The 12964-nt window shown below is 36.8% G+C and overlaps 1 protein-coding gene across 3 annotated transcripts in view; it reads right to left on the bottom strand.

Moving 5' to 3' along the window:
• Positions 1-12964, bottom strand: part of FER (FER tyrosine kinase) — a 460352-nt gene that overhangs the window by 95729 nt on the left and 351659 nt on the right. For all 3 annotated transcript variants that reach the window (XM_070373202.1, XM_070373203.1, XM_070373204.1), the window contains one exon: positions 9890-10013. In XM_070373202.1, the coding sequence (XP_070229303.1) occupies positions 9890-10013 (124 nt within the window). The remainder of the gene's footprint in view (positions 1-9889; positions 10014-12964) is intronic.

The raw sequence follows: 12964 nt of genomic DNA, 5'->3' as shown, positions 1-12964 counted from the left end.
TCTTTAGCTGGTGATGGTATTTAAGGTGGTGGCTTGGGCTATTTGGGGGAGTTACTCAGTTTTCCTGTGTATCTCCCACACATACAGGAGGTGGACTTGTTATTAAACCTCAGTTATTCTCCTGTTAATGTGTCTTCCATTACAGGGAGCTCTCAGTCAAGAATCTAGGAGAGGAGAGGGAAAACTATCATCCTCGGCTATACTGCACTAGCCATAGCATCCAGACAAGTGTCTGGCACAAACACATCCAGGTTGGAAACACATAGCTAACAGGTAATGAGAGCAAGGCAGCAAATTGTGGAGAAAAGGGCTGGAGACAGAGGCACCTGACTGGAGATACCCAGGCTTTCATTTCGTTTTTTCTTCAGGGTGAGGATGTAGCCTGTTACAACAACAAGAACCAATGGAGCCCAATGTTTAAAACATCACATTAAGCAAAATCACACAGATGTATAAGTATTCCGTGAATGGTGTCATAAGCTCCACACCACGGCATTAGCAAGATGAGCTGCTCAGATTCAGTAAGGCCCTACCCTGTGTAGGCTGTGTCATCATTAGAGACTCTGGAAACCACGGTGAGGTGAACTGAGATATTCTGCATTTCTATGTCGTCTGTGTTCTAATGGACTCCTCAAAGGCCAGAATTTCTACTTGACCAGAATAATTAGGAAAAGCTAGCTGCTGTAGTGTAAACAAGGTTTTACTTTGGAACATTAATTCGACCAATGATTACCCAAATTCCTGGGGTAATCATGAACCCAATTGCATAGTTCTGGGCTTAATCTCCTGTCTGTTGTATGGATGTATTGTGAGCTAGGATTCAAGAAGACTGCATGGACCTTCTGCAGGAAGGAGTGAACCCACCAGCCCTGCACCATGGAACGTGTGGGGATGAACCATTCCAGGAAAAGACGGAGCGAAGACTTATAAAGGAGTCTCTCATCCCTATAGCGAGGCTTTCTCTAAATCCCGTTTATTAAATGGTTTCCTTCTGAGAGGTGCCCGCATGGCTGATCATATTCACAAAAGGGAAGAAACAGGAAATCACAGCTAGCACGGGGCTGAAGTGTTCTGCTTAGTTTCCCAGGCTTTGTCACCTACCTGATCCAGACTCAGACCTTCCACTCATCAGGTGTATGACATTGGACAACATACTTATTATACTTTGATGCCTCAATTTTTTCTACTCTAAAGTAGAGATAAATGGCCATAGAAGTATGAGGACTAAATAAGATAATGAATGTACTTGCCAAATAGGAAGCACTCAATGAATGCATGGCAGCCATTCTTTTTGGAAGCCTGCTTAGTCCAAGCTCCATCCTCTGAGTATTATACCATCCTAAGTGGCTCAGACGGTAAAGAATCTGCCTGCAATGTGGGAGAACCAGGTTCACTTCCTGGGCTGGGAAGATCCCCAGGAGAAGGAAACAGCTACCCACTCCAGAATTCTTGCCTGGAAAATTCCATGGACAGAGAACAACACAGTAATCAGCTCCTGTAAATCTATGTAAACATCATCCTGCCTACTTTTCTCTGTCTAGCCATGTTATTGATTAAAAACAGGATAAACACTAAATATAGGCTTCCCTGGTGGCTCAGGTGGTAATGAATCCACCTGCAATGTGGGAGACCTGGGTTTGATCCCTGGGTGGGAGAGATCCCCTGGAGGAGGGCATGGCAGCCCACTCCAGTGTCCTTGCCTGGAGAATCCCCATGGACATAGGAGCCTGGTGGGCTACAGTCCATGGGGTCGGGAAGAGTCGGACACGACTAAGCGACTAAGCACAGCACAAACACTTAATATAAGCTGGGTCAGTCAATTCTTACTGCCAAGAATCTGAAACCAGACCTCAAAGACTAATTCAGTATCCGCACATGTGGGGCTTGGAAGGTGGTAACCTGGATGTCACCAGAACGACCTCTGAAGATAGGACAGAGGAACATAGTCTTCAGAGCAAGAGGGAAATGAAGCAGCAACACAGCAAGGGCAAACAACGGAAGACCGAGTGAACAGAGAGAGTAGCAGAGAGAGAATGCGCTCCGGCTCCTGACTGCTTCCCAGGTCCTAACTGCAGTGACGCCCAGAGCTGGCTGAATTCCTGTCGTTTCCGTTTCATGGGATTACTATTTTCTTCAAATACACTTCCTATTGTTTAGCTTCAGCAGTTTCTGTTCTTCATAATCAGAAAGGCCATAAGAGAAAATGGTGACCCATCTATTTGCATTTGTTTAAAGTAAAGGACCCTGATGCTGGGAAAGATGAAGGCAGGAGGAGAAGGGGATGACAGAGGACGAGATGGCTGGATGGCATCACTGACTCAATGGACATGAGTCTGAGTGAACTCCAGGAGTTGGTGATGGACAGGGAGGCCTGGTGTGCTGCAGTCCATGGGGTCACAAAGAGTCGGACACGACTGAGCGACTGAACTGAAAGTAAAAGATCACTTTAGACATTCTGAACCAGGAATGTACTTAATGCAATTAAGTGAATAAAAATCAGAAATAACAGAGAATGAGGTATAGGCCAATTTCCTTCTACCATTTCTATGTAACACAAGACAAGACTAGCCCTCACTAAACCAGGAAACCACTCACGTACTCCTCTGCTTCCTCTCGAGGACTTTTATTCTGTTCATTGGATTGAGCAGAATTCCTGAATAGTATCCTACATATGGTACATCTTTCCTACTAGTAACCATAAATCAAAACTCATTTTTCCTGTGACCTGCTATCTCAAATCCCCCATTTCTGTTTTTCCAGAAGGCAGATGGATACTCTTGAGTATCCATGAGTACATTAACTCAAGCCAATTTGTTAATTGATTCCAGTATAATAGAAGGTCTTTTTCATTCCTGGAAACATACATGTGACTTAAGGTAAAAAAATCCCTTAATGAAAATGAATGAAACTAGCAATAGGAAATTCTGACATTGAATAAAGTAGCAGGATAAGTAATTTTTAGAAAGGTGTTCTTGTGAATACCAAGCCACACTAGATTAAAAAAAAAGGTTAAAGTAGAGAGGACTATATATTTTTGAGACATTTAAAATTACTGAGCATTCCTTTTTGTACTGTAGCAAAATGGTTTTAGAAGCTAAAAATAAAAGTACAGCTTAATATATTCAAAATTGTAATCAGATGTTAGAACAAGAAAATCAGTCATAAATGCTTAGTCAACTGAGATGATCACATTTCTATGCTAATCTTGTGTTTTTAATTAACAGATAAAGCAGAAGGGGGTATCTAAACAATAGTGTATAAAAATGAAAAAAACAAATTTTCAAGCTCTAATTAAATGGAGAAGCAATAACAAAATACTGCTGCATTTCAGCAACTGTTCATTAAAAAAAACAACAGAAAAATCTTGTTATCTCTTTCTAAAATTACGTTTCACAGGCTTCAGCATCCTCTTCTGTTTTTACTTGTGATCATAAAGAAACCAGATGTTGATCATAAGCTGAGCCATCACACCAAACACCACCTTCTGCCCTGAATTTCCTGATTGGTCAGAAGACGCATGGCTTGTGCAGAGCAGGTGAGTCTAGGGTAGATTCAGAGTTGGGGCTCTCAAACCTGATTCCCAGGGTCCACATCCTGGATCCACCACGTTCTTCTCATATGATCTTAGGCAAGATACTCAACCTTCCCAACCATAATTCTCCTCATGTTACAACGGGCCCAACACAGTACCTACTGTTGCCTTGAGGACTCCCTCATTCTCCTTTAAGTGCCAAGCACTGTACTAGCCTTTTGGAATCCAAGAGCAAATAATATAACTGAAAATTACTGCCCTCCTGAAGTTTATGTTCTATATATTGCATCTAAAGCACCTGATTAGCATAATACCTAGTATTCAGTAATCAGTAAACGTCAGTTGTTAGGATCGTGAATAGCTGATTGAGCAGAACACTGGAATAGCAATGTGTCAGGATGCGGTCACACATTTGCTTCATCTTTCTGAGCCTCAATTACTTAATCTGAAAAGTGATCTTAAGATTGTTCCTATTAAATATATGGCAGATCATGAGACATAGAAGAGATTAAAGAAAATATGAAGATGAATTATACACAAGAATGCTTTTCCAGTACCTTAAAACCTTAGAAAAAACTCAGATTTTAGGTATTCAGTCGCATTTTTAAAAAATAAAGAAAAATTCTCAAGAAAGGGAAAAACATAAATGATCACTATCATACCAAATCTTCATAAAACATGAAATCACAAAACCCAAAAATAAGTGACATCTTACATTTATCTTAAAAAGTATACATGGCTACCCTATCAGAAATCATTAGATGAAATAATCTCCTTCTAGAACATACAAGAGAAATGTAATATGTTCCTTTCTAGCAATCTTAGCTTTCCTTATTTCGTTTTTCCATTGAAACTTAAAAATAAAATTGGTCTCATACCCACACCTTTTCACAAGATTATATGTTTTTCAAGGTTTTGTAAGTTCTTTTGAAATTACTTTCCTTTTTCAGTTAAAAACCGTAGACTTTTAACCATCTTAAAATTATCTGAACATAGGGCTAGACATTCCCAGGTTTAGCCAAATTAAATGGCATCACATGGCCCTGGGTAAGAAAGGCCCTGTTTATCTGGCCCAGCACAACGCTCCCTGGACGTCCCATTTTGATAGTATTGAACTCTCTGTACTTCAGGATTAAATCACGCCTTCTCATGAAATACAAAACTTTGTTTTCAACTTTCCTTCAGCGAGAACATTCTTTCCCCTTGTATTCAGTGATAAACCCATCCATCAAGTATCACTCAACAATAACCTCCACAAAACTTTCCACTTGCTCCCCACCACAGCTCCCACAATGACACATCATATTAGACCTTCTTGATATTATTCCTATGGTGCTTTGTACATGTTGTCACTAAACTGAGTACCTCTTTGCACTATTTTCTGTTACATCCATCTGAAGGCAGGGACCATAATTCTCATGTTGTTATCACCCTGGTACAGAATAGGCTACTGTCCATGTTTATGAAGTACCGGAAACATCACTGTTCTCAATGGACAAGCAAAACCTTTACTAAACAATAAAATATTTTTGTCTTATATACTTTAATTTGTAGAGTTGTTAATCTTACTTCATAACAAAAAAGCATCATTGTGGTAGAGTAATCGAAAATGAAGAGGAATAAGTGTTAAGACTTAAAATAGAAAAAGAAATCACATTCTACAGTAGTCTCCCAAAACACCTTTTCTGGCGTTGACAATGACATACAATACAATGACATACAGGAAATTAAGAAATGCTTCCAACACTTCCAACAGAGTATGGTCTTTTACTCAAATACATGGCATTCAAGAATTTATCCTCCTTTACTTTTCATTGACAAAGAACACAGCTCAAAACCAGTTCTTAAAAATAAACCCAAATAAAAATAAATCTTGCAGTAGAACTCATCAGCAATAAAACCATAAATGCCATTACCATTTAAATCTACTATAAGGTCAACCCTCAACCCACTTAACATTCAGAATACTCAGGTTTAATACTTTTTAGAGTGATACCTAGCAATCTAATGCCATTGTAAGTAACATCCCCTCTCAAAGTTTGTCAGTGTACTTCAAACATTTATATGAAAAAGGAGAAAGAAAAAATTCACATTGGCTTACTGAATAATTATAAAGTAAATGGGGTTGCTTTCACATAAACTGAAACACAAAATATCCAACACTCTAAGCAGAAATGGTTTCAATTAGAAACTTAGTGTATCAAGAGAGTGCTTCTGGAAGTGAAATGGAAATTACAAGAACATTTTCCAAAAGCAGGCCATTTCTTTATGCAATTACTTGTTTCCAGTTTATAGGTCACACGTTTTTATCTATAATGAAACACTGCTCTGCTTTTCTAATGGTAATCAAAACAAAACAAAGCTAAAGTAAAGAAATGCATCCCCCACCAAAGTGAAGATACTTTTTTGGGGAAACACAATTAAAAATATTTTGAGGTTCTGAATTCCAGTGACCTCTAATCAGTGAACAGTTATAAATTTATAACTTCATATAAAATTTAAAGCATATTTAATATTTTGCTTTGATTTGTAGGACAAACACTTTAGAATTCATGGACATGTATTATATATTTTTTGGGATGTCAAGATTGGAGCTTGGTGTCTTTCTTCATTTCTTCAAAAACTGAAAGGAAACTTTCAATTACACTTTAGAAATTTTAATTGAATTTTGAAATACCTCACTAAAATTTCTCCAATGAGGAAAAATACTCTTCACTGTAGTATATACTATATATGTTATTTTTATATATTTATGCTATATTTATACTACATAAATATATATATTTCTTAGAAAAAATGCATGTCTTGAGTATATCTATTAAATGTAAATCAATTAAAACTCCACTGCAATTACTACTGCTACCACAGAATTAGACAAAGGAAACTATTAGCAAGGTGAAAAGGCAGCCTTCAGAATGGGAGAAAATAATAGCAAATGAAGCAACTGACAAACAACTAATCTCAAAAATATACAAGCAACTCCTACAGCTCAACTCCAAAAAAATAAATGACCCAATCAAAAAATGGGCCAAAGATCTAAATAGACATTTCTCCAAAGAAGACATACAGATGGCTAACAAACACATGAAAAGATGCTCAACATCACTCATTATCAGAGAAATGCAAATCAAAACCACTATGAGATACCATTTCACACCAGTCAGAATGGCTGCGATCCAAAAGTCTACAAATAATAAATGCTGGAGAGGGTGTGGAGAAAAGGGAACCCTCTTACACTGTTGGTGGGAATGCAAACTAGTACAGCCACTATGGAGAACAGTGTGGAGATTCCTTAAAAAACTGGAAATAGAACTGCCTTATGATCCAGCAATCCCACTGCTGGGCATACACACTGAGGAAACCAGAAGGGAAAGAGACACGTGTACCCCAAAGTTCATCGCAGCACTGTTTATAATAGCCAGGACATGGAAGCAACCTAGATGTCCATCAGCAGATGAATGGATAAGAAAGCTGTGGTACATATACACAATGGAGTATTACTCAGCCATTAAAAAGAATACATTTGAATCAGTTCTAATGAGGTGGATGAAACTGGAGCCTATTATACAGAGTGAAGTAAGCCAGAAAGAAAAACACCAATACAGTATACTAACGCATATATATGGAATTTAGAAAGATGGTAACGATAATCCTGTATACGAGACAGCAAAAGAGACACTGATGTATAGAACAGGCTTATGGACTCTGTGGGAGAGGGAGAGGGTGGGAAGATTTGGGAGAATGGCATTGAAACATGTGAAATGTCATGTATGAAACGAGATGCCAGTCCAGGTTCAATGCACGATGCTGGATGCTTGGGGCTGGTGCACTGGGACGACCCAGAGGGATGGTATGGGGAGGGAGGAGGGTTCACGATGGGGAACACATGAGAAATAAAGGAATAAAAAATTAAAAAAAAATAAAAATAAAAAAATAAAAAAGGAACACAGTTCCATATAGCACAAGTCACTTCCATGAAAAATTCAGCAGAAAGAATGATTTACTTTCTCAATATAGCGTCATGTATTGGTGAGATGAACAAAAAAATACTGAATTCATCCAAAAGATCATTTACGTAAGTGTGAAGAGAAACAAAAGACCACTGGCTAGAGATACCATAAAATTTATCCAGTAATCATGATTAACGAGAAAAAAAACAGTAGATAGTTTAGAAGGTTATCAGTGAAAGTGAGTACAGAAAAATACTACATGTTGCTATAATACAGCTAGTAAAATATCATATCCAAAATGTATTTATGAAACTAAAGACAAAGACATTCTATGTGACAGGTGACAAATCTGGGGGTTTTATGTTAATGCTGGTGAGCACCCTCACAGATGTGACTCATCAATCACGGGCTCTGTCACTGGCCCTGGAATCCTTCTCGATGAGCCATGCAGACAGCCGCGACCAGTCGCCGAGGCCTGTCTGTCAAACCTGCTCTCAGCACCGCCGCTCAAGACGTGCAGTCAGGAGCCTTCCTCACAGGCAAGTGGCACAGGACTAGGGACAGTCTTCTAAGCTAGGTGTTCAAGCGTGGGCTGACTTTCAAAAATTTGTAAACGCATGAACATTTTTAAGCAAAAGGAGAAAATAAAAATTATAGCAGATAATGTTGTGATTTTGTAAGTGGGATAAATTTTTAAAAGTTAACTGCCATCAGCAACTTGGAATGGTTTCAATTCTGATGATAGAAGCACTTAAAAAAAAATACAGTCATCCATCTGCAAGAAAAGCCATCACTAAAAAGCAGCAAGAAATTGAATCAGCAGTTCCCTCAACCACAACACACCAGCAATTAAAGAGTGTTATTGGTAACTGACAATACAACAGTTTCAAGAATGGGTATTTATTATGGTTTAAAGTCATTGATAGTCTACCAGTTTTAAAAAAATCTGAGACAGAATAAAAAACTACAGTAGAGCATTTGATACCCAAAGTAACTTTAACACCTGAACAATCAAAATTACAGGTTTTCTCTAAGTAAAGGGCAATCCTTTCCTGTTACTTTTAACATAAAGTAACAAAGTCATTACACAATTCCTGTCCCAAACCAATTTTTTAGAGTCTTTTCAAATATCTATTACATTGTAATTCAATCTACATTTATCGAAAGTAAATACAACAGTCACTATTGATAGAAAGTAAAACAGGAATATGGTAGTGACTTAGTTTTCATTGTCTTAATTTCCAGAAATATAATATCCCTATGAGATGGTTGGATGGCATCACTGACTCAATAGACATGAATTTGAGTAAACTCCGGGAGTTGGTTGGTGATGGATGAGGTCTGGCGTGCTGCAGTCCATGGGGTCGCAAAGAGTCGGACATGACTGAGTGACTGAACTGAATATCCCTACTGAAATGTATTTTAAAACACATGTGATTGTTGAATCATATTTGAAACATAAGCTATAATTTTAGTTTCAGAATAAAACTGAATATTAAGCAAAACTGGGGGGGGGCATTAAGCAAAAAATGTTCATTGAGATCAAATAAATGTATATTTCAGGTGAATATAACTTTGTTCTGCTGCAACTCTACATTGTACAACCTCATCAGAATATTAGGTCAAAGGCTACATAGTGAAACACATGAGGAAAAAATGTATCTCAATAACCAACCAGCTTAAAGTACATAATGGTTTCATCTGACAATGAACCCTCCCCACATTAAACAGTATCATGTGCTGCTTCCAGCAGATAAAAACTGTATCAAATCCTAAACCTTATTTCATGTATATACACAGCCATATTTAGGCTCTGACATGAATCCTGCAAGAGATCTTAATTTTTATTCACATTTAGCAAAAAAAAAAAAAAAAAATACTTTCAGCTATGAGCAACTAAAACCACAGTCTATAAGGCAGTAAGACCAAGTTGCTGGTCTTAATATAATTAGAGCAAGTTTGCTAAAATCTCCTTTGAAATAACTAGTATGCTAAAATCTTTTTACCCTTGGCCACATACACAGTCATGAATTATTTTACTATTAAGATTTCCCATAACTTTATAAGTAATTTCTTTAAAAAGGGGGAAGAACACATGAAACAATATTATTCAGTTATAAGATTATAGCTGCTTATATGATTAGCTTGAGGCACATCTTATCACTATGCTATTCATGATTATAATAAATTTTTAATTAGTAAATAATTGTCTACTAAGGAGTTACCTCAGGAAGGCAGACAACAAGTGTTTCTATAAAATGTCAAAGAATGCTTTCACATAAAATATGAAAACCAATAAGAAATACATGTTGTGAGAGAAAATTCATTGCTTTATGATAGCAAATACATCAGTTTTCTAATATCCTATTAACAGAACTGGAAAATGTTTTAAAAATATTCTCCTTACCTGTGTATACAGTTTTTACTCTCGAGATAGGCCATACCAGAAGCAACATCTAATGAAAATTTCACTAATTGTTTGAGTTTTATATCGTCCTTCCTCTTTCTCAGAAACGTGAGGAAATCACCTCCTAGAAGAATCAACAACAAGAGAAGATCACGATGAAAGTCATATTTATCACCTATTAGATACACCTTCCAGAACAAAAAGCATTACACATTTAACCTTACTTTCTGCTCATTTAAGAGGAGGATAAAAGAAAACATGAAAAGAACACATCTTATTAGAAAGCAGACACTATGAATTCTCTTAGATGCAGTGTAAGTACTTCAAGGGCTTCACACTGTATATTACTCAACACATAACAATATTCAGTCATACTTTTTCCTCAGTCATAATTTCTCACCAATCTGCCTGGCTAAAATTTTCTATGAAATCCTTTTGTCTCTAATACCAGATAAAAGATTATAATTATTATGAGTTAAATAAAAAAGTAAGTTATATTGAATTGGTTACCAGATTCAGTGACTGCTTAAAAAACTGAGATTACTAACACCATGATAAATAGAGTAACACCATGAAAAAAAAAGGCTATGAGTTTGATAAGATTTAGCTGCTGAGCCAGATTGCATTTTCATACATCAAATGGATTTCAGTGATATCTGAGAGAAACTCCTCAAACCAGCATGTTCCAAAAGAAGTGTAATGCAAGCCACTTAGAAATTTCAAATATACTGGTAGCCACATTTTTAAAAGTAACAACAATGAAAAGGTGAAAGTGACTGAAGTAATACATTTTTCTTTAGTTCCATTATGTATAAAATATTATTAAATCAACATGCACTATTATAAAATTATGGTGAAAATATTTTACATTTCATCATCTTAACTCTTTAAAACATGTTGTGCATTTTACATTTATGGAACATCTCAATTTAGATGCAAATTTCCATCAGAAATATTTGATCTGTATTTAGATTTCATCAAATTCATGGTTAAAAAACATACCTAGGTTGTTCCAAAAATATTATACTTAAATTTTTCCAATAACTGAATCATAGTACTGGAAATGAAATTTTTAAATTTAAATCATATAAAATTGAGTGAAACTCACACTTCATCTTTTAGAAGCACACATGTCAAAACTCAAGAGCTCAGGAGCTACATATGGCCAGTGACTACCAGACTAAACAGGACAGCCTTAGGCCACAGGCACTAACAGCATGGCGTTAACGGTTAAAGCTCGGTCACTTCTCCTTGCTAACGCACATTATAATGCACTGCATTAGTCAACAAAGTAAAACAAAACCTAGTCAAAATATATTGAATGAACGTTCTCTAAAAACAGTCATTCCTACTTTTTCTATTAGAACCTCAGACATTAAGCCAGAGTTTTGCAAGAGGGATTAGCATTTTAATTGTCATTTCCTGATGTTTTTGATACTCTTCACCAGGGATCCAGCCTCCTTAAATAGAACAACTCTAGAGGTGAAGATTAAATGGCTTTTTCTTTAATGAGAGTCTCAAGAAAACAAACACCAGCCTAACTCTCCTTAGAAAGTTCTTTTTCTAATCTCTTTCCCCTATTCATAAATCAAGCATTATACAAATTTAGGTGGACTATTTACGAAATCAATAAGCTATATGCTTCAAAAGTAATCTTAATGGTGTCTGATTATTTACTTTTTTCTGTTCTTCCAAAGAGAATATCAAACTTATTGCTAAGAACATTACTGAAATAGCTTCTATCAAGCTTGACTTAATTTTCTTTAAAAAAAAAAAAAAAAAAAAAACCTAAATGCAACAGTAAACAGCAAAATTAACCACTAATTTTTCAACTTTAATAGGCAAAAAATGTCTATTAAAATGGACTTGAAATCAATATTTAGTTCAAGTTATTTCCTGGGCCAATATTCCCATATACTGTTAGATACATTTATTGATACACTGGCCTAGTTTAGAAGAAGTGCACCCTTCTAATTTTGAAACCATACAGCATTTTGGGAATAACTTTCAACTGAAAGAAATCTTTCCTGCAATCTGATTAAAGCAGCATATGACATAACCTCAGTGTTCTGTGGAATCCTAATATTTCTTCTTTCCAAAATTAGCTCACATTCAGCACTTTTCCTCTGCCTCCTGCTCTGTTTAAATTTAGACTTTCACCTACTCCTCCTCAACCCCCAGCCCAGCCTGTAAACCAGTGAGGAGAACTGCACCTCTAGTCAGTAGGCTAATTTCAGCAACCACCACAGGATGTCTAGAATGTCATAATACTTCAATAAGCATTTTTGGATGAATGAGTAAATAATGTAAAAAACAATCTCTTCCATGTAGCTTATAAGCTACCCATGAAGACATCTACATATGAAATTTTTTATTAATTTTAGTCATTTCTTCCTTAGCTCCTCTCCAATGGTTGGAACTATGCTTTTCAAGTACTTGCTCAAAATTAATGTTTAGAAAAGGATAACACTGCATCACTGGCACCTGACAGAGACCATAAAAGTCTTTAGATTCCAAAATAAAACTTAGTACACTTAAAACTCTGAGCTCACCTTGATAAGATGCTTCTGTAACACCGCTGCCTTACAAACTGCATCACTTTAAAAACTAATTTGCAAAGGAGCAATTCTTAATAGACAAGACTGTAGGCCAACAGAGGCTTCCCAGGTGGTGCCAGTGGTAAGGAACCGCCTGCCAGTGCAAGAGCGTACGAGGTGCAGGTTTGACCCCCGGGCTGGGAAGCTTCCTTGGCGGGGAGCATGGCAACCCGCTCCAGCATTCCTGTCTGGAGAATCTTCTGTCATTTTCACTGTGCCACTTTAAAGAACCTCTTTGAACGTGTGATCTACCTAATAATCATATATGCAGCACATGTGCATACATGTTTGCATATGTGTGTATGCATGTAGCCTAGAGTACCCCACCTGACCACTGCAGTAAGATGGTGGTACTCAAAAATGTGTAAAACGAGATAATAACGCCTCATTTGTAACTCTGTCTTACCAAGGCTTATTTCTGTATGGATATACTGCATACTAAGCCAAGACAGGATGGATTACTTTCTAGATTTCTTCA

Source organism: Bos mutus, chromosome 7, assembly GCF_027580195.1.
Source record: "Bos mutus isolate GX-2022 chromosome 7, NWIPB_WYAK_1.1, whole genome shotgun sequence".
Taxonomy (NCBI): Eukaryota; Metazoa; Chordata; class Mammalia; order Artiodactyla; family Bovidae; genus Bos; species Bos mutus.
The sequence above is the reverse complement of the archived record's forward strand: the minus strand, read 5'-3'. Positions and strand labels throughout refer to the sequence as shown.